The sequence below is a fragment of the Marmota monax genome, unplaced genomic scaffold, assembly GCF_021218885.2.
Source record: "Marmota monax isolate L192 unplaced genomic scaffold, Marmota_monax_Labrador192_F-V1.1 WCK01_AAM20220418_F8-fsc00004, whole genome shotgun sequence".
Classification (NCBI taxonomy): domain Eukaryota; kingdom Metazoa; phylum Chordata; class Mammalia; order Rodentia; family Sciuridae; genus Marmota; species Marmota monax.
In genome coordinates, this window is record NW_026692881.1 from 11893788 (window position 1) to 11916768 (window position 22981).

General features: G+C 35.1%; 1 protein-coding gene across 1 annotated transcript in view; it reads right to left on the reverse strand.

Annotated features, from left to right (window-relative positions):
• LOC124096544 (cytochrome P450 2C18) overlaps positions 1-22981 on the reverse strand; it is a 38000-nt gene continuing 15019 nt past the window's right edge. The window contains exons 5-9 of the mRNA XM_046450490.2: positions 20179-20355; positions 12035-12176; positions 9703-9890; positions 4067-4208; positions 1-2290 (exon numbers count right to left, since the gene is read on the reverse strand). Coding sequence (XP_046306446.1) covers positions 2109-2290; positions 4067-4208; positions 9703-9890; positions 12035-12176; positions 20179-20355 — 831 coding nt within the window. The 3' untranslated portion in view covers positions 1-2108. The remainder of the gene's footprint in view (positions 2291-4066; positions 4209-9702; positions 9891-12034; positions 12177-20178; positions 20356-22981) is intronic.

The window sequence follows — 22981 nt, forward strand, 5'->3', positions numbered from 1 at the left end:
TTTAGAGAAAAAGGAAAAAGAAGGTTTATTACATTGTGATCCAAAAAAGAAGCACAGAGGATTCCTATCCCAGAGGTAGATTCTGCCCATCAACAGGAAACGGGAGCATTTAAAGAGGTGACTCAAAGACTACATTCCATGTGCTCTCTGTTGGTGTTGTAATTCACTTTTTAATTTGGGAGACAGTCATTTCTGAGATGTTCTGGTACCATCCCCAAAGTCTGGATTACTTTATTCCTTTGGTGGGTGTGTACCCAGGAACAGATAACTCTGTTTCCCCTGAGATTCAGGAAAGGGAGAGATTGAGGAAGAGCAGGGAGAGAAGAAGAGAAAGAAACATGTCCATTTCAACAATAAGTTGCAGAGGCAGAGCAGCAAGGGTCATATTCAAAGCACAAAGTGGACCATGGTTACTATCACTTTGATATTCTCTCTCTCTCTCTCTCTCTCTCTCTCTCTCTCTCTCTCTCTCTCTCTCTCTCTCTCTCCTCTCCTATTCTCTCTCTCTCTCTCTCTCTCTCTCTCTCTCTCTCTCTCTCTCTGTCTGTCTCTCTCTCTCCCTGACTAATACAGAAAATCAATTTCCTGATATTTTGTTATAAATTAGTTGAATGTTGGCTGAATTTAGGTTTCTAGGTTTAAAACACTTTCTCTGAGAATCCTCAAGGCAGCCTGATGCAGTGAAGCATGCCTATAATTCCAGTCCCTTGGGAGGTTAAGGCAGGAGGACCACGAGTTCAAAGCCAGCTTCAGCAACTTACTGATGCCCTAAGCAACTCAGCAAGACCCTGTCTCTAAATAAAATATTAAAAAGGGCTGTGGATGTGGCTCAGTGTTTAAGCACTCCTAAGTTCAATACCAGGTACCCCCCCCCAAAAAAAATTCTCAAGGCCTATTTCTAGTAATTTCTAGTGTACTGTGCTGCTTTTGAGAAATTGCATTCCTTCCTGGATCTTGATCCTTGTTATGAAGTCTGTTTTCTTTTTCTTTGAAATCTGAAAATATGTTCTCTCCACTAAATATTAACATATATTAACTGTATGTCAATTACCTGCCAATAAAGCTATAAAACAGAAAGATACTGAACCCAATAATAATTAAAATAAACTGATTAGAAACCTTTATTCTAAAGCCAGATGACTCTGAGGTTCATCTCCTTGTGAGCCTGAACAAGATACTTAACAAAGCCTTGTCTGAATCATCTTGTTAGTAATAGGATATAATAATAATTTCATATGCTGAATAATGACTTCATACCCCAAAACACCTATATTTTAATCCTTGAAACTTATTAACCCATGAATGTGTTAAGTTACATGATAAAGGGACATTATGGATATATTTATGTCAAGGATCATAACATGGATAAATTCTACTGTATTATTGCAGGTATGTTCAATGCAATCACCAAGGTTTTTGTTTGTTTGGGGGAAGGGGTTGTGGTTTTTTGTTGTTGTTGTTGTTGATACCAGTGATTGAACCCAAGGGTATTTAACCACTGAGCCACATCTCCAGCACTTGTTATATATAATTTTAAGACAGGATCACTCTTAGATGTTAGGATCTCCCTAAATTGCTGAGGCTGGCTATCATTGCAATCATTCCACCTCAGACTGCCCAGCCAACGGGATTATATGCATGGACCACTTTATCACGCTTTATTTAACTAACTTCTTTCCCCATCCACTCACATTGTCACCCCTTCCCAAATTCTGATAACAATTACTTATCATTAAGAGTGTGACTTTTTTTATATTACACATAAAAGTGAAACATGTGGCTTGATCTTGCTATGCCTGACTTATTTCACTTCACATGATTACCCCCAGGCTTTCATTGGTTTAACAGTGATGCCATAGTAAAAACTCACAAGACTGTTAAAATATACTGTGGCTAATGCAAGTGTTACAGTATGTGAATAGGAAGCATGCATTTGTGGAAACTTAGGAAACTCTCTCCAGCGGGGTTGGATGTTCACTGAAGTTCAAAGAAATAGAGTGGTGAGAAGCAGGTCAGAGAAGACAAGCCTGTAGAGGAGGAGGAGGAAGAACCCCAAAGAGAAGATTTCCAGATGACAGCACAGCAGCAGCCAGACAGAGTGCACTTCTTCAGACAGGAATGAAGCAGATTCGGTATGCAGGTGGCACAGAGATAAATCCATTGTAAACTGGGGTGGTATCAAGATCCTTTGGGTCAACCACAGATTTCAGGCGAAAGTTTTGTAAAATGGTGGTCAAGAATATAAACAGTTCCATGCGGGCCAGACTTTCTCCTGCACAAATCCGTTTTCCTGAAATAATCAAAAGAGAGGGTAAATATTCTGTGCGGTTTATTTCTGATTGACACATGAAGAATACAGAGTCACTATGTGATGAACGATTGGGTGGATGGATGGATGGATGGAAGGATGGATAGACAAAGAGTAAATATAGGGTTGGGTTGTAGCTTAGTGGTAGAACACTTGCCTAGCATATGTGAGGCACTGGATTTGATCCTCAGTGTGACATCAAATTAAATAAATAAAATAAAGATATTGTGTCCATCTAAAACTAAAAATGTTTTAGAGAGTAACTATAAAGGATGGCTCATTAAACAAATGGATGGAAACATCTGATATCCACCTAATATTTTATCAACACTCTTCATTCCATCAGTATTTATTGACCATCAGCTCTACACTAAGAACTTCTTAACCATGTCCAAAGTAAGACTGTTCTTTTGACATTTCATGTTTCCATCAATCTTTTCCCAGAAACACATGCTGACTAATTGTATTCCTTGTTCCCAGTCTGAAGTTCCATGATCATTCCTCCCATTCGTCACATCTATCTAGTCTCATCAGCCTTAAACATACAATGCAATTTCAAGCTTTATCTCATGCTGTTCTTTTGACTAGGTTGCACTTCATACTTCTCTCAAATCCTAGATTATTTTTCTTTTACATTTGCCATTTTTCTTTTACACGCTTTGTGATTCCTGTAGGCTGTGGATTCTTGTCCTCTTTGGTTTTACTCAGCACTGAAGCATAGTTAGTTTGAATCATTATTCTCTATTTTTCTAGCCTCCTAAATAGGAGTTCCATTAAGGTAGGTCTCAGTTCTTCTCATAATAGTATCTATAGTACCAGACCTAAAAGCAAGCCTGAAGAGTCAAAGAATAAATTTAGGCAATGATATGCCAGAGACTCAGCACACACTTCAGATATGAAGGGTCCTGTATTCCAAGGAGGATCTAGATGTAGGGAGACAAAGGTGGTCTGGTGTTCTTAAAGAATAATCTGCACTATTCCCAAGGTTTGCTGACCCTTATTTACCAGTCATAAGGCTCTGGTGTCCTTGATCAAGAGCAAATATCCTAGTCTCTGGTTTTTGTCTCTTAAAATGCCTTTACCTCTCTTCAGTCCTTTTACTTGGCCTCTTATGAAGCAGCTCTAATGTTTTTTCTTCTATTTGAACAGTAGTCAATTCATTTTATGCTTCACTGTGTGGTATGAGAGAAAAGGCTGGCGGCATGTTCTCCCTCTGCAATTATGAACAGACAATCCTTTCTTCTCTCCCACAGGATTAGTCATATTGGATTACAACAATCTATCTCTTCATCTGCTTGACTAACTGGGTTGTGGGATGCTTTGGGTGGCCCATTCTGTGCTCTAGATACTTACCATGCCCAGAGATCAGCAGAGGAATGAGAGGGCCCACATGGAAGATACTCACTAAAATTGTGTAGTTAGATATCTTTCAGAGGGCAAATGAGGACAGTGGAGATGAGTTGAATCTTCTAAGAAGAGTTCTTGGAGTACAGTGTTGTATTTTGAGGCATGACTCAATTTACTTTCTCTGTAGCTTTCTGACTTTGGAAGAACGAGGTCAATTTTCCCAACACCCCAGTAATTAGACACAGTTATGACTTTGTAGCCTGATCTTGGACAGTGCATGGGCACTGGGAGTGTTGCTCCTGACATGTGCAAAGAACATTTCTACCAGCCCCCAAATAAGCATTGTCAAGTTTAAGTGATCCCAAATTTTTCTCCCCTGAATAAAAACCAATGGAAATAAATTTCTATTACCTGTCGAGAAAGGCATGAAGTAGTCACTCTTCTTGAATTTGCCACTCTTATCCAGGAAATGGCCAGGGTCAAACTTCTCTGGATTGGGGAATTCTTTGCTGTCATGCAGCACAGATGTCAGTGATGTAATTATGGTTGTACCCTGCAATGAACAGTCACAGATAAACAAAGTTGTAAAGAAGTCATGGAGCTAGAGGAAAGTTTGGACTTTACTTAGTCCAAATATTACGATAAGAAACCCTTGTCCAAAGAAGAGCAGTGATATTTCCAATTAGGCAACCAAGTAATAAATGCATGAGTTTAATTCCAGTGGCTACGACCTTGCTAAAGTGCCTCCAAAGCATTTGACGTAGTGAGAACTTGAGTACTTAAGTACCAAACCTTCTGTTCTCTTTATCATCAAACTTGGATGCTAGTGTCTGCCCCTACTCAATACTTATTTTATCACTTCAGTTTTCACACATCTTGTATAGGATTCTGCTTTAAAATGGGTCTTTGTCAGCTCTTGAAATGTCCAGGATATTGTTTATAAGACCTTTCTGGAATAATAAAATGTACACCAAAAACTAACTGAATATTTATCATTGTCACAAAATTTGATTCTCCATAGAAATGTGAAATGTTGAAGATCACAAATTAATGCTAAAGTTTTTTTTAATATTCCATTTTTGTTTTAAATAAGAATGTGAAAAATGTTTATTTTTTCACATTTTTGGTACATTACAATTATACATAACGGTAGGATTTTTTGTTTTACATTCATGCTTACATATAATATAACACTATAATTTGGTCAGTATCATTCCCTAATCACCTTCTTCTTTCCTCACCTCCTAACTCCCCCTGGTCCCTTTTGTCTTCTCCACTGATCATTCTTTATGAATTTTTTCTAACTTCTACATGTAACAGTAAAAATATGTCCCTTGACTTTCTGAGTTTGACTAATTTGCTTAACATAACACTCTCATCCTGCATTATGCATATAACTATGTCATATCCAGGAAAAGTCCATCTCTTTTCCTGGATATGACATAGTTTCATTTTTTATGGTTGAACAAAACTCTGTTGTATATATACGTATACCACATTTTCTTTATTAATTTATCTGTTGATTGATATTCAAGATGGTTCCATATATAGACTGTAATGAATTATGCTGCTATGATCATGGCCATAGCAATGCATGTATCACATTAGTATGCTCACTTTAAGTCTTTAGGATAAATGCAGAGGAGTGGTATATTGGATCATGTAATGGTTCCTGAAGATACAAATATTTCTTGAAGATAGAAGGATATATTTTCAAAAAAATTGTACTAGAGTGACTGGACACTTTTGAGAAACACATAGGCTTGGCATGATGGCATATACTTGTAGCCTCAACTGCAAAGGAGGCTAAGGCATCAGGATTGCATTGAACCCAAGACTTTGGAGCCAGCTTGTGAAACATAGAGAAATCTTGACTCAAGAAAAGGAAAGGAAAGGAATGAATTGCATGACCATTATTTCATACCACAAATAATTAACTTGAAACGAATCACCAATTTAAATGTAGGAGCTAAAACTATTAAAATTCTAGAAAAATATAAAGACAAATTATGCAATCTTGTACTAGTAAATATTTTTTACATAGGAAATAAAGCACAAATTATAAAATAAAATATTGAATTGAGTCTGTCAGTTTAGCATAAAGTTAAGAAATTATGCAATAATCTCAGTCTTAGGTATTTACTTAATAGAAAAGTAAATATAGTCCACCTCAACATTTTTACACAAATGTTCATATTATTTATATTTTAAAAGCCAAAAGCAAGAAAGAACCAAAAATTTCCATCTCACTCAGAGTAGAGAATAAATTCATGGTATTCTTTGTAATGGAAGGAATACTATTCAGTAATAAAGGGGAATGAACTACTAATACATGTAAATGAAAATGAATCTAAAACAGGTCCTGCTGCATTAAAAAAAAGAAAGAAAGAGAGATACATTAAAATTAAAAAGAGAGATATATTAAAAAGACACATTAAAGGGAGACCAGTACAGTCTAGTGAGAGGATCAAGAGGAGGAGGAGTACAGGAGGACAAAAGAAGATACTGGGGAATGAAATTGATCAAATTATGTTATGTGCATTATGAATTGGCCACAATGAAATGTACTATTATTCTGTGTAATTATTATATGCCAATAAAAATTTAAAAAAGAAACTTGGACCTATATAAAGAAGAGTGTTAGAGAAAGAATGAATGAAGGTAAAATGGGCAGAGATGAAAGACTTGATTCTGTCATATTCAATGCATTTTTTTGTTGTTTTCATATTCTGTCATATTGTTCTGTCATATTCTAGTGTATTTCTAGGGTAGTACTCTTTCACACAAGTGACACTTCTTTCACTCTCTTCCCTATGTATGCAACTGTGATCCGGATTCTGTATTTTGCTCACTAAGAAATAAGAACTCCTCAATAAAAAAAGATGAATATTTTTGATGCAGTCATTATCATTGACTCTTCTACATCTCAGAGGAAGTCATCCTTCTCAGAATTGTTTCATCAACCATTTTATAATTGTGTGTGTGTGTGTGTGTGTTGAGGGGGGCAGTTTTACTGTGCCCACATTTCTGATTAAGTCCTTAAGTATGAATTGCAATTGCTCCATTGTCAGACTGATTAACATTTTAGAAAGGCATTATGATGTGTGCACTCTAGATATTTATGATACTTCCAATGGGGTAATGTAGGATAATATCATAGAATCAAATACATGGGTATTTTTAGAAAAATAAATGAATATTTCATACAAATATAAGGAGAATATAATAAAAGAGAATATAAATGATTCGTCCAAATTTAATTTAATTTTGGCCACTTAGTGAGACAGCACTTAAATGCATTCTTTTGTTTTCAGGGCTTTTGGTGGTGAACAATTTCTTTTTAAATTTGTACTTACTTGTGGTGCCTACATGTGTAATGACCAAATCAGGGTAAGTAGCATTTTCATCCCCTTATATTTTTCTTTGGTAACATTTGAACTGCTGTCTTCTGATATTTCAAAAAATACATAGTAAATGGCTATAAACAAATTAAATTAATTTAAATTTCTTATTTGCCCTAATCATATTATAAGCACTGAACAGGCATGAGTAGCTAGTAACTACTGTATTGGGCAACAGAGACATAGAACATTTCTGTCATTCAGCAAGTTCTTTGAACAGGGCGCAGACCAGTAATTAGTAAATCACAACCCATCCAAATCTAGTCTGTCATCTGTTCATGTATAGCCTTTTATCTAGTAACTTTTAAATTGAAAAATATATGTATTTTGTGACGTGCAAATTCTAAAAATCACTGTCCATCCATATTGGAATACACAGTTTTCATTCACTTACATATCATATATGAGGGCTTTTGTGTAACTATGGCAGAGACAAGAAGTGACAAGAGAGACCCTATTGCCAAAAAGACTAAAATATTTACTATCTAGATCATTACGGAAGAAGTTTCCCAAGTTATCTTAGACCATATGTCCACCTTGCGGAGTGGCTCAATCCTGTGATAGCAGAACTTATTTTTATAATTCACATGGGAGTCATTAAAATAAGCTATGCAGCATCTCAACTTCTGATTGTACCACACAGAAAGGAGTAGCTCATTCCCTTTAGCACTGGGCCCTCTACATTCAACAGAGGCCAAGTATTCTTTGCTGAAAACAGAGTGACTGGAAAAAAGGAACCCTTGTCTGAAAACTGTCATCACCAGGTCAAGGCCCATTACTTCTCTCTAGAAGATCCTCCATTCCTTTTTCTCCAAAAGATGAAAAAAGTACTTCTAACCTACTAAAATCATAATTCTTTTTTGACCATTTAACACAATTTTTAGTTTTACAATATGTAAATTTCATTAGTAATATGTTCCAGCTTTAAGTGAAATGGAGTAGCTTGGAGCATACTGACCAAAAAGTCTAAATAAAGATAGAAACTTTATATTAGACTCACTGGAAAAGCTGCTCCGAGGTAAAAATTGGGTCAAGAATGCACAGCTGGAGGAACCTCAAAGTTGGTTGAGAGCTTTGGTCAATTTTCAACTGTGTTAGTCAACAATTCTGAGTCAGGGTAAGAGGTGTTGTAGCATACTGACTATCTAGTGGAGCAGGGGTAGAAATCTTTCTCAAAGAAGATGAACATCATCGGAAACTGCAGCTTTTCTTATATGACTGTACTTAGAAAAATATTGTTAGGCATTCCAAAGACACAACTAAGAGGCCACAAAAACAAGAGGGTGGGGGATAGAAAGGCAATAAAAATAGTCACAAAGTAGGAAATATCATCTCCCTTATCTATGACACCAAGCTTCTCTTTGACAGAAATACAACAAAGAAATTTCAAGAAGAAAAATTGGAGAATAATCTGTCAAAAATGTGAATTAAAATGCTCGGAAGTGATATTGGTGAAATTATATTGTTATATCATGTGTAGGCCTGAATATGTAACAACAAATCCCATCAATATGGACAAAAATAATGCAATAATAAAAATATGGGAAGAAACAAAAGTCTTTAACAAACTGAAACAGAAGATTAAGTTCTGCTATGTGTCTGTACATAAAATATGAATATTTAGTGGAGAAAGACCAAAAAATATGACCATCAACACATGATCAATGGATGCAGAGAATCCATTTGATAAACTTGTACATTACTGTCAAACATAAATGATATAAGAAAACACCAAACACAAATAAGAAAAAGGGAAACTTCTGCCAAAATGTGCATAAAACATTACACTCAGTAATATGATGTTAAATCTTCACCTCCTGTGAGAGTCCAAAAAATTAAAAGCTTGCTCAACACACCACTTCTATTCAACCCTGTGCTAGAAATTTCAGCCAGTACAATTACGTAAGAAGAAAAACTAAGCTCACTAGAATTGGCTATAGTAATAAAACCAACACTAACCAGATAGCAAGGAAATGTACATAAGACATTGCAAATGAATCTAAACACAAATTATTATCAATGATTAACAAAGTTAATAAGAATTCTAGATATAAAGTCATCAAAGTAAAACTCTAACTATATGTTATTATGCCAAGAACAGCAAAATGGAAAAGGCATTATTTAAATTGTACAATTCATATTAGCTTTCAAAATGTTAATTACTTAATTAAAAATTCTTTCAAAAAGTGTGGAAACCACTCCAATGAAAATAAAACATTATTGAAAAAAAATAAACAAAATCCAAATGAGAACATACACAATGTGCAATAACTGAAATATTTCTACATATCAAGATGTCAATTCTTTCCAAGCTGATCTTTCGATTTCATATTATGCTGAAAAATATCCCATGAGAGTGTTTTAGAAAATTAACAGACTGATTCTGAAATTTGTTTGGAAATGTAAACAGCTGAGAATAGACAAAGCAAACTGGAAGGAGCAGAAGAAATTGGGAGAGTTCACCCTGCTGGATGTCAGGAACAGTTAGGGAGCTTCATGACCTAATCTGACCCAGCAGTGAGTCCATCAAGGTGCTGCATGGGTGAGTTTTGTACTTCTCTCATCTTGTTCTGGCAGAGGATTGGGACCATTCTGCTAAGTTGGGAACTTCAAGAGCACTGAAGTGCAATGTGGGAGAAATAATACCTTGGGAATGAAATAGTTTCTGAATTTAATGCCACAGGTCACTGCATGGGGAAGATTGGTTGGCAGGAGGTCAATGTATCTCTGGATCTCATGCAGGACAGCCTCTGTGTAGGGCATACTGCTCTTGTCCTGCATGCAGGGGCTGCGATGTCTGCCAATCACATGGTCAATCTCTTCCTGGACTTTAGCTGATAAGATACAAATGAGAACTTATGAAAAAGAGAAAAATAGTATAATCCTTAAATATTTTAGGGTTATATGAAGCATTAATGAGTATCCAGGAGGTACTAGAAACATGACTTATATGCAATAAATACTTCTGTACGTAAGAAATGATCACCATGATACTATCTATATCTACTTATCAATATCTATCAACAAATACTGTTAAACATAGATAAATACATACATACATATACTATTAGTCATATGCATTTAAGACTCTCCTATAAGCTAGGTATTAAAATATATCTACAAACTTATATAAGCCTCACATATTAGCATATATATCAAATATAATTATAAATGATAAGTGTTTCAAAATATCAAGTCATCACATAACTAATTAAAGAATTGTCACTTCAGAAAGAAAAACAGAGAAAATATTAATTTTATACCAAAATAACATGACATTATAAAATTAAATTCTACTAATGGATCTATATGATTGCATGCCTACGCGTGAACGTGTGTGTTTTTTTGTGTATGAGTGCATGTGTGGTTTTCAGTGGAACCCTTTCCAATCTCTCATTCCTTAAAGATAGCCATTTTGAGTCATTCTAGAAATCTTCTGAATATTCCTATTCCTAAATAATTATCTATTTTCGTTTCTTGATTTATCCAATTTTAGAAAATTTCTAATGATTTCCTGGTAAGGAAGATTAAGTTCCATTCCTACTCCCTGTAAAATACACACCACAAATAAATGTGCACACCCACATGCCTGAAATTATTACCCTCTCCACTGCTATATATCTTGATCACAATTTTTGATCTTATCAATATACTGTGTTTACACCATTATGACCACATAAATAATGTTTAATGTTTCATTCATTGCATATGTTTAACTTATATTTGAACAACTTATGCCAATTCCTAATTTTCTGGTTATTATCTTATATATAAATGCTTAGATTGATGTTTCAAACTTCTAGAAATAATTTTCTAAATGTTTAAACTTTAGATTCTCTCTTTTATTTTCTTTATCTTTGATTACACCTGCTTTATACTTCATGTGGACAATTGGTTGTTTCCTAAGCCTAGTGTTCAGGACCCTCCCTCACTCCCTTAAACTCCCATCTTTATACATAAATTCTCTTGATTCCTGAAACCCCTGACTGGCTCTGCCTTGATTGCAAATATTTGGATGGAGCATATGCTCAGTATCTTCCTGTGAAAATGAAAAAGGGGAATAAATTTGTACCAAAGATGGATTTTAAAACATGGGTTTTTGTTGTTGTTGTTCTTTTGTGTTAGTATGGATTTTTCTTTTGGGTGGTGTTTTTTGGTTTGGTTTGGTTTGGTTTGTCCTGGGGATTGATCCAGAGGCCCTCTACATCTGAGCCATACCTAAAGCCTTTTGATTTTATTTTGAGACAGACTGGCTCAGGCTAGTCTTGACTTCCACTCAGCTTCCTGCTTCAACCTCCCAATAGTTGGAATATAGTCTTGTGCCACCACACCCGGCTCTTACATTTTCTATTAACACACAAAATAATCGATGCTCTTTGGAACTCAGATGCCCTTCTGATTCATTCTTCTTAACATAAGACCTGGTATATTTCTAAAAGTTTATGTGATTTTTTTTAAACTTTATTTTGATGTTCTAAAATTGATTACAGGACCCCTTAGTTTCAGTTTTTCTAAAGAGTAAGCCTCTGTTCCTATGAGAGGAAAACAGTTAACTGCTCAAGGGGATGCAGAGGGTACCTGCACATAGAGGGACTCCTATTTTCTGCCTCAGTTTTCTCTAATTTGTTTGATATATGGTGCTTCTAAATGCTGAACCTTATGGATATTTTTAGGTACACAGATTGGCTTTTCCACAGTATTACAACTTCTTCTGACATACAGGCTACAGTTTGAAACTCTCTGCTAAGTTGTATTCCTTTCTTCCGCCCTCTGTGCTTCAGAAAATTGTTGAAGGTTTGTTGCCTGTTTCCTCTATTCCTCTTCTCACACTTTAGAAGAAGTAATTTGCATTTGTACTCTGGTGACACAGCACATTCAATAAGGAAACTTCTTTAAGAGAAATAAGGTGGAGGACACTAGCAGTGTCTTGCCAAGTTTCTATTGTAAAATTCACCCTGCTCACCATCTGCAGTCATACCTGTGACCTCTGGGTGCTTCAGAAGGAGCAGGAGTCCATATCTCAGAGTAGTGCTTGTTGTCTCTGTTCCAGCTCCAAACAGATCATTAACAGTGTTTATTAAGGCTTCAGTGGTAAATTCAGTCTGTGGATTGCCCTTTTCCTATAAATAATTCAATGCATTTATTTCACAATTAATTTATTTATAATAATTTACAATCATACAGTTATAAAATTAGGCCAACAGAGAATCAAAAGACTACAATATTATTAAAAGCTACTGTGTGATATGGTAAACTATAGATAAATTGACTAAATGTCTGTTTGCACCTTGTTGCCTAAAGATTCTATTCACCATCCTTTTTGCAACTAGGAAGGACATGTATCATATTTCTTATCAATAAAATACAAGGGAAAGTCTGTTGATGCAATTTCTCTTTCCTGCTTCCTACATAATATATATACATAAAATGATAGACCCATAGTGTAGGCCAGACAGAAATCATTTTGAGATTGCAAGATTTAATCATGAAGATAAAAGCTAGTATATTAAGTACAATGTGTTATTTCATTTTCTGTTGCTATAACAGATTGCCAGAAACTGTGTGATTTACAAAGAAAAGAGATTTATTCTGTCCTGGCACCTCTCAACACTGTTTCATTGAGAAACAACTTTCAACATAAGTTTTGGAGAGGACAAACTACATGCAACACATAACATATGGTGCAGGAAAATGGAAGGCACCTGAGTCTCTGATGTTTCTCTGCTATGGTACTAAACCTAGTCTAGCCCACCACAAGTCTTCCTTATATGTTAGATGACTAAATACAATTTTGAAATTTCTGGTAATTGGTTTTCCTTTATTTGTACATGAAGATGATAATAATTGATACAAATAGGTAAATTACGGCCACATCATAGTAGATAAAATTACATAAATCAAGAACATGCAATTTTCTTCTTCTGATAAAGAATTTACTTGGAATTAGGATTTCCCACACACTCATTAGGAACTGGAAAATATGCAAAAGATAATATGGCAGCACAGTCTAAAATAAACAAGAAGAGAATATATTTCGTATGTGAGGCAACAGATAACTTAGGAAAAAATTATAAGAATAAATTCACCAGGAAATTCACCCTATTCTTAAGATACAAATTGAAAAAGACACCACAAACACAAAGACAGAGTGTTTAGGTATTAACTGTTCATTGAGAATTAAGGGAAAGAGTAGAGATAATGCAGATTCTGAGGATAAGGGGCTGACTCGATAGAGCTCTCATACATTGGAAATTGAGAAATAGAAAGTACTCGATAAGAACAACTAATTTTGATTTTGGACTGAGGGTATTACTTGCCACAGAGTTGACATCAACAAAGGTTAACTTTACTGAGTAAAGATTTGAAAATATAAAATAACCCTAACACATGAATTACATATATAAAATATGTATTTTTATAACAAGTTCATAGGTGAGAATTTATTTAATGGGGCTTATATAAGCTCCAGGTGGACTATAGGATGTTCAATAATATGTAAGCAACATTTAGAGAGACAGCTATCTCAACAGGCATATTTCCTGGATAAGGTAATATTGACTTTACCTAGTTTTCTAAGATTGCCCAAACAAAATTTCAAAGAAGACCCAAATAGGAATATATTGTGCAATAGGCAGTGAAACATTTAGTGTCATTAAAATAGAAGTACTGCAGTTAAGGAAAATGGAAGACCAAAGGAACCCACAATAGAGTAGCAGCTCCCCAAGTATGAATTAAAACATCAGTTCTACAGAGAAAAACTGAGGTCGGAAGACTGTGGGAAATTTTCATTAAGGCAGCAGACAGGTGAATACCAAAAATATCAGGTGCTACAGTAGAAAGAGAATTAATAAAACAACAGACAGCCATACCATTCAGTGAGTGGTGGCTCAGTAGGGAAGATGAAGCTACTTTCCCATTAGATAAATGAATATCTGCTACTAAGTTTAAGAAAAGCAGACACAATTGTCCAACAAAGTCACATTTGAGCAGAAAATAAGCTCAGATGACATGATCCTATACTTAGAAGTACCCCTCCCCAAGGCGAGGCATGGTGCTGCTGCACACCTGTAATCCCAGCAGCTCTGCAGGCTGAAACAGGAGGATCACCAGTTCAAAGCCAGCCTCAGCAAAAGCAAGGCACTAAGCAACTCAGTGAGACCTTGTCTCTAACTAAAATACAAAATGTGGCTTAGTGGTCAAGTTCCCCTAAGTTCAATCCCAGATATGTAGAACTAATTTTTTAAAAATTGTGAATATAGCAGGATACAAGATCAACATACAAAAATCAATTGCTTTCCTGTATTCCAATAATGAATCTTCTGAGAAAGCATTCAGGAAAACAATTCCATTCAAAATAGCCTCAAAATGGCAACATTACTAGGAATGAATCTAACCAAGAAAGTGCAGATATCTACACTGAAAATCATAGAATACCAAAGAAAGAAATAGAAGAGAATCAAAGAAGATGGGAAAATCACACATGTTTCTGAACAGGCAGAATTAATATTAATATAATGGCGATAATACCAAAATCACCTATAGATTTAATGCAATCCTCATCAAGATACAAATGATATTCTTCACAGAAATAGGAAAATCAGCCCTAAAAATTTATACAGAGAAACCAAAGACCCAGAATATCCAAAGCAATACTGAGGAATAAGAACAATTCTGGAAGCATCTCAATACCTGATCTGAAATTATACTACAGAGTTTTAGTAATGAAATAGCATAGTACTGGCAAAAAAAAAATAACAGAATAAAAGACACAAGATGTTTTGCCTCACTTTGTGTCCAGGGATGTGGAATCAGCAAACACAGATTGAACCTCTGTGACAATGAGCCAAAATAAATGTTTCCTCTTCTATGTTGTTCTTGTCAGATCTGGGGTCACAACAAAGAAAAAGTTGACTAAAAGAAAAAAAATGGTATTGGAAGTGGGGCCATTGCTGTGTCTAACCTTTCCATGTGGTTAATAAGTCTTCGGGATTCATTTGATGGAGGAGGAATTTTGAAGTTTAAAGATGCAAGCTGCAAAAGCGTTAGAATGTTGTAAGTGGAGCTTAAAGAGTGATTCTGGTGGACACTCAGGAAACCAGAAGGCTGACACAACTGTGGACAGTTAAGACTGGGCTCACTTGGTTTCAAACAAGGGGACTCTTGGAAATTGAACTGGACGGCATTCATGTTATGTTGCAGCATGTTCTACATTTTTCCAGTACCCTGAGACTATCTGTGAGGCTGAATTTAATAGTGCTAGACTAATTAATCTGGCAGAAGAAATTTCAAGGCAATACAGCATTCAGCCTGTGTCATAGATCTTTCTAGTGACTTTTAGCCAACTGTACTGTGATAACCAGAGGCAGAAATAAAAGTAGAAAGATTTGAAAAATTGATGTTTGGCCATAAAATCCAAGTAAAACTGGGATACAGAATTTGTGGTTGTTAAAAACATTACAGCTACTAAATAATGTTATACTTTAAAAAGGGACAATAGGAAAGATGGTTGGAGGGCCTCTCAGGAATTGGCAAGACCACATCCATCTCAGACTAAAGGGTATAAAACTAAAAAATCATTTGAGAGGAGATCATGGCAGCACCATGCTTGCATAAAGATATTTTATGGAATATCTGGAAAGATGTTTCAATATGCAGAATGATGCAGATAGAGAGACTGCTGTATCCATGGTCCCTGGAAGCTTGGCTGCTGCTCCAGATGTTGGCATATCCTGATGTCAATCAATAGAGATGCAACATGCCAGAATCTCTGGAATCCTAGGAAGGCAGTTCTTAGACAAGAGTTTATAAACCATGAATGAATACATTAAAAAATCTGAAATAGCCCAAATACCTAATAATGCATCTCCAAGCTTTAGAAAATTTATAACAACCTAATCTCAAATATTATAGAAAGAATGAAATAATTAAGATGCAAGCTGAAGAGAACAAAAAAGTACAAAGGATCAATGAAACAAAGACTTGGTTCTTTGAAAGGATCGAACAAGACTGATAAAATAGCCAAACTAAACAAAAGAGAGAAGATATAATTTAACAAAATCAGACATGAAAAAGGAGGTAGTTCCAGAGAATCTCTGAAATCCAGAGGATTATTTTGGACTGCCTTTAAAACTTCTATTCCAATAAATTGGAAAATCTAGATGAAATGGACAAATTTATATCCAGATGCTACCTGCAATAATTGAACCAAGACATAGAAAACTTAATCATACCAATTACAAACAACAAGACTGAAGCAGTGCTAAAAAATCTTCCAGGAAAAAAAAACAGAACAGATAGCTTCTCATCTGAATTCTATCGGGCCTTTAAAGAAGAACAAGTGCTGCTCTTCTTCTGCACATGATTCCATGAAATAGAAAGTGTGAATGGGAGGGGGGTAAGTCATACTTAATTTTATGAAATCTATATCACTGTGACCCCCCAAACAGGTAAAAACACATCATGGAAAGAAAACTAGAAACCAATAAATAAAACACAAATGAATAAATTTTTAGTAAAATATTGGCAAATCATGTTTGAAAGCACAATAAGATTATACATGTGAAAAGAACACATTTTAAAAATTGTACATGATGATCAAATTTGTTTCATTCCAGGGATTCAAGAATGGGTGGATCAATACCTACAAATCAGTAAACATAATCCATTACATAAGTAGAATCAAGGAATCATAATCACATGGCATTCTCAATAAATCCAGGAAAAGCTAGTGGCAAAATCTAGCACCTATTCATGTTAAAAAAATGATGAAGAAAGTAAGAATAGTAAGAACTTCCCTAAATATCATAAGGGAAGTTGAAACTCAAGCCATCATATAGTGAATGGGAAAAAAACTGAAAACATTTTTCTCCACACTCAGGAAAAAGACAAGGATGTCCACTGTCACTTCTTCTACTTAAAAAAGTACTTGATATTTTAGTCAGAGCAATTAGGCAGGAGAAAAAAAAATAAACATGATACAAATAGGAAAGAAAGAAGTCAAATATCACTGTTTGCAAATGATATGAGTCTGTATTTGGAAAACCCAAAATAACTTCACCAGAAGATTTCCAGGGTTGTTTCAGAAAACCAGTTAAGAAAAGTAGTGGGCTATAAGATCAAAATATTAAAAATAATCAATAACTGTTACATACAGCAATAATGAATCCACTAAAAAACAAATCAAGACCACAATTTCATTCATAATAGCCTTAAAAAACCCAAATCCTAAAATCTAACTGAGGAGATGAAAAATCTATGATTAAAATCACAAAACAATGAAGAAAGAAACTGAAGAAGACCTAGGAGGAAGAGAAGAAGACTTCCCATGTTCTTGAATAGAAAGAGCTAACGTTATCAAAATGAACATATTACCACAGCAATCTATAGATTCAATGAAATCCTGATCAAGATGACAATGCCATTCTTCACAGAACTGGAAGAAAAGGTCCTAAAATTCATTTGGAAAAATAAAAGACCCAGAATAGCTTAAGCAATATGGAGCAGTAAGAGCAATGCCAGAGGCATCACAGTACATAATCTCAAATTATATTATAGTGCTCTGGCAACAAAGACTACCTGATTCTTTCATGTAGATTAATGGGAACGAAATCATAAAGATAAACCCACATGGATACAGTGATCTAATCCTTGACAAGGGCGCCAAACATATACATTGAAGAAAAGTCATATTTGTTCCGTTTTGTTTTGTTTAAACAAGTGGCACTGAGAAAACTGGATGTCCATATGTAAATGAAGAAAACTACATTCCTCCCTCTCACCCTTCTCACAATCAACTCAAAGTAGATCAAAGACCTAGGAATTAGATAAGAAACACGGCAATTGCTGGGGAAAAAACTGAAGGGCAACACTCCAAATGATAGATATAAGCATTGGCTTCTATAATAAGACTCCTAAAAATCAGGAAATAAAATCAAAAATAAATAAATGAGAGGGCATCAAAGGAAATAAGTAAGAGGATGAAGAGACAACCAACAAAATGGGAAAGAAAACTTTGCTAGCTATTCTTCTGGTAGAGGATTAATAAGCAGAATACACAGACCTCAAAAAACAACACCAAAAAACCCACAAATAACTTAAATAATAAGTGCACAAATGAACTAAAAACACACTTCTCAAAAGAAGAAATATTAACAGTCAACAAATATATGAAAAAATAGTCAACAGTGTTAGCAATTAGGGAAATTCAAAGCAATGAGATTTCATCTTATTCCAATTAGTATGGCGGTCATCAAGAACACAAACTATAATTAATGCCTAAGATGATGTGGAGGAAAAAAAACACTTTTACACGGTTGATGGAGTTGAAAATTAATACAAGCACTATGTAAATCATTATGAAGGTTCCTCAAATACTAATACTGGAACCATCGTATGACCCAGCTATACCAACCCTCAGTAATTATCCTAAAGTATTAAATAAGGAAAAGAAAGTTGGGGAAATCACAAAAGATCAATGGTAAATCAGTAGAGTAGAAAAAAGGGAACAGGAAAAATGAGGAGGTGAGAGAAAGGGCAAATACTGGGAAATAATATTGGCTAAATGACATTGTTATATTGTGTGCATGTATGAATATGTAACAACAAATCCTGAAATTATGTACAACTACAATGCAGCAATTAAAAATATATGGAAAAAAACAATAATTTTAAGGAAAAACACTTTATACTGTTGGTAGGATTCTAAATCAGTACAATCACTATGAAAATTAGTCTGAGTATTTCTTAAAAAAGTAAAAATGGAACCACAAAATGACCAAGTTATACCACTCCTGGTTATTTATCCAAAATAATTAAAGTCACATACTCTAGTAATATATGCAGCACAGTTCACAATAGCCAAGTTATGAAACCTTCAACAGATAGAGAGATTACAATAACATGGTATGTGACATACAGTGAAGTTTCACTGAATCTTAAAAATGAAATGTCATTTCTAAGGAAACTGATGGAACTGGAGAAGATAATAGAAGATAATTCTAAGTGTGATAAACCAGACTCAGAAAGTGAAGGGTCATGGGTTGGGGATATATCTCAGCTGGTAGAGTGCTTGTCTCACATGCACAACGTCCAGTGCCACACACACACACACACACACACACAAAAAGAAATTCAAGGGTCACATGTTTTCTCTCATATGTGGCATCTAGAGAAAAAATAAAGTAAAGGGACCTCATCAAAATGGAAAAACAACAAGAACAATAGAGAAGGGGAATAGGGAAGGGAGAAAAGGAAGGAAATGGGAATTTGGGGGAAAAAACTGACAAATTTGTTCTGTGTGCATATAGAATTATATCACAATATATCCCACTATTATGAATAATTTTAATGTATTAATAAAAACCTTTTTCTAAAAAAAAAAGATGACAGTACAGGAGTAATGACTCAAAAAGATAGTGGAGTAGGAAGTTCCAGGTATAAGCCCTTTCAGAGAAAACCCTATTAACCTAATATAAACTCTCTGAAGCAACTGTTTGGGAACTCTGGAATCTAGTTGAAAAAATTGTATCCAGGAAAAATATTTGATAAAGAAAAGTTTTCATAAATCTCAGTGTCTTACGTACCAGCTACTATTCCCCATAAATCAGGACCTACTGCAGACAGCTGTGAGGACAGTGATCTACATTCCTGTTGCACTTCCCTGGTCTTAGAATGGGCAACAGGAATCCTGTCCTATAAAATCAGTGTTTGATGTTTTGGTCACTTGGTCTTGATCACTGAGGAACCATTACACATGCAGGCCACTAGATAATTACCCATTCTCCTGTATACTGAGTACAAGCAATAATTTCAATTTACATTTTGTGGCTCCAATTTTATATTTTGCAGCTTATTTATAACCATTCCCTTTTCATCTGAGATGTGAATTTTGTCTTTCCTCGGGTAGATTGTTAGTATCTATAGAACAGGATCCACGTATTCCAGCTGTTTAACAATTCAATTTCTATGATAATTCATGCAAAACCATAAAGGAATAATGTGCTTCAAAGGCCTGTCAAGAATGTCTTGCCTCACCACTTAACTATCACTAGTAATTATAGAATTAATCAGTGAATGGCAAAATGCTGATGCAATTAGATAACTGAGTTGTCATTCATGTTCTACCTCTTCCATTTTAATCAGGAAGCAGTCGATGAAGTCCCGAGGATTGTTCATATCCAGGGATTCTTGATGTTCTTTTATTTTCTCCAAAAAATACTGTTTCAAATCATTAACATTCTTAAAAACTTTTTTATGACTTCCTGAGAAAATATTAATGAGAACAGGAAAATTGTTGCAGACCTGCAAAATAAAAATAGGTATTAACTAAAAGCAAGTAATAAAGACACATAAATATTATGCCTAGTCCATCATTGAAACTATAGCTTTAAAAACAAATGATGTCCACCTTAAAAGAGAAGGTTTTACTGTACGTATATAATAATTCCCAAGCTTATAGAAAAATTTGATGGAGAGAACTATGACCAGAGGATTAGAAATGATAACCCTTTTCTATACTCAAACATCATCTTTAGAGATAAGATAAGGGTTCCACTACAGCCTGGAATTCCGGGGCAGAGCCCACTCATTCATCCCACACCTGCAGCATGGAGTTCAGGGACAGAGCCACCCCCCCCACACACACACACACACACACAAGAGTCACCCCGTGCTGGGGTTCCTTATTCACCAAAGTGTGGCCCCACAGCCCAACATCAGGAAACATACAGGCTTGAGGCTGCCACCACCCCAAAGCTGGGATATCACCACTTCTATCAAGAGACAACAATAAGGACTTGGTAAGACATCACCAACATCCCTGTGGCCTGGCTGCACCAGAGGTTTCTCTACTAGGGGTGCTAGCAGTTATTCTGTTGCTAAGGTAACAGGGAGTCTTGCATAGGGTTGCCTATCTCTTGTTTCTCCTACTAACAGCCAACTTCCTATTTATCCTCTCACTAGTCATATAATCCAATACATCCATATTCTCACATCCTACCTCATAAACATCTCAGCCAATCCTCCAGTACCCCTTCCACCATCAGAAACTGTAAACCATTATGCAAACCTATTGAATATACGGTTGAAGATAACCAAACTCATCATTTCTATTTATAGTGACAAAACTGTAAATGTAAAAATAGGAGCTAACTGATATATGGCTGCACATTGGGTACATTGAGTGCTATAATATTGATCTCTCCCTTAAAAGTGAAGCACTAGTAATCTGTAGGCACACTATAACACAGTAAGGCAGAAGTTGTAATACCTCAGATCTACACTGCAAGAGAGAAAGACACATAGACATCATGAAAAAACAAGGGAGAAAAGTGCCCCAAACAAACCAAGAAACTACAACAACAGAATCCATATATAGTCAAGTAAGTGAAATGTCAGAAAAGGAGTTCATAATACACATAATTAAAATGATTTGGGAATTAAATACAACCTAAGTGAGCAGATACAGGCAAAAATCAATCACTCCAACAAAGAGATAAGAGCACAAATTCAGATGCCCATCAATCACACCAAAAAAGAGATAAAAGAGCAAATACAGGTTGAAAGAGATTACTTCAAGAAAGAGATAGAGATACTGAAAAAAAAAAAAACCACAGAAATCCTCGAAATGAAAGGAACAATAATCCAATTAAAAACTTCAATTGATAGCATCACCAACAGACTAGACCACTTGGAAGACAAGACCTCAGATAATGAAGACAAAATATACAATCTTGAAAATAAAGTTGGCCTCACAGTGAAGATGGTAAGAAAACATCAACAGAATATCCGAGAATTATGGGATACTAACACAAGACCAAATTTAAGATTTATTGGGATAAAGGAAGGTTCAGAGATTCAAACCAAAGGAATGCACAATCTCTTCAATGAATTAATATCAGAAAATTTCCCAAGCATGAAGAATGAATTGGAAAATCAAATACAAGAGGCCTATAGGACACCAAATGTACAAAATTACAACATATCTACACCAAGACACATTATAATGAAAATGCCTAGCATACAGAATAAGGATAAAATTTTAAAGGCCACAAGAGCAAAAATCAGATTACCTGTAAGAGAAGATCCATTCGAATCTCTGCAGATTTTTCAACCCAGACTCTAAAAGCTAGAAGATCCTGGAAAAATATATACCAAGCTCTAAAAGATAATGGAAGCCAACCAAGAATCTTATATGCAGCAAAATTAAGCTTCAAATTTGAAGATGAAATAAAAACCTTCCATGATAAATAAAAGCTAAAAGAATTTACAGCAAGAAAGCCTGCACTAGAGAGCATTCTTGGCAAAATATTCAATGAGAAGAATATGAAAAACAACAATGAAAATCCGCAAAGGGAAGGACTACAATAAAAGAAAAGCCAACCAAATGAGAAACCAAGTAAAGCTAAATACCAAAAATAAACAAAAATGACCAAAAATACAAATAATATCTCAACAATAACCCTAAATGGCTTAAACTCACCAATCAAGAGACATAGGCTGGTAGATTGGATACAAAAAAAAAACAACATGCTGCCTTCAAGAGACTCATCTCATAGGAAAAAACACCCACAGACTGAAGGTAAAAGGTTGGGATAAAATATACCATTCACATGGCCTATGTAGGCAAGCAGGGGTTTTCATCTTCATATAAAATAAAGCAGACTTCAAGCCAAGGTTAATCAAAAGGGATAAAAATGAACGTTTCATACTGCTTAAGGGAACCATACATCAACAGGACATAACAGTTATAAATATATATGCCCCAAACAATGAAAACTACAAAACACTAAAGAAAAAAGATTAAAGAAGACCTTAGAAGATGGAAAGATATACCTTGTTCTTTGATAGGCAGAATTAATATTGTCAAAATGACTATACTACCAAAAGCACTATACAGATTCAATGCAATCCCAATCAAAATCCCAAT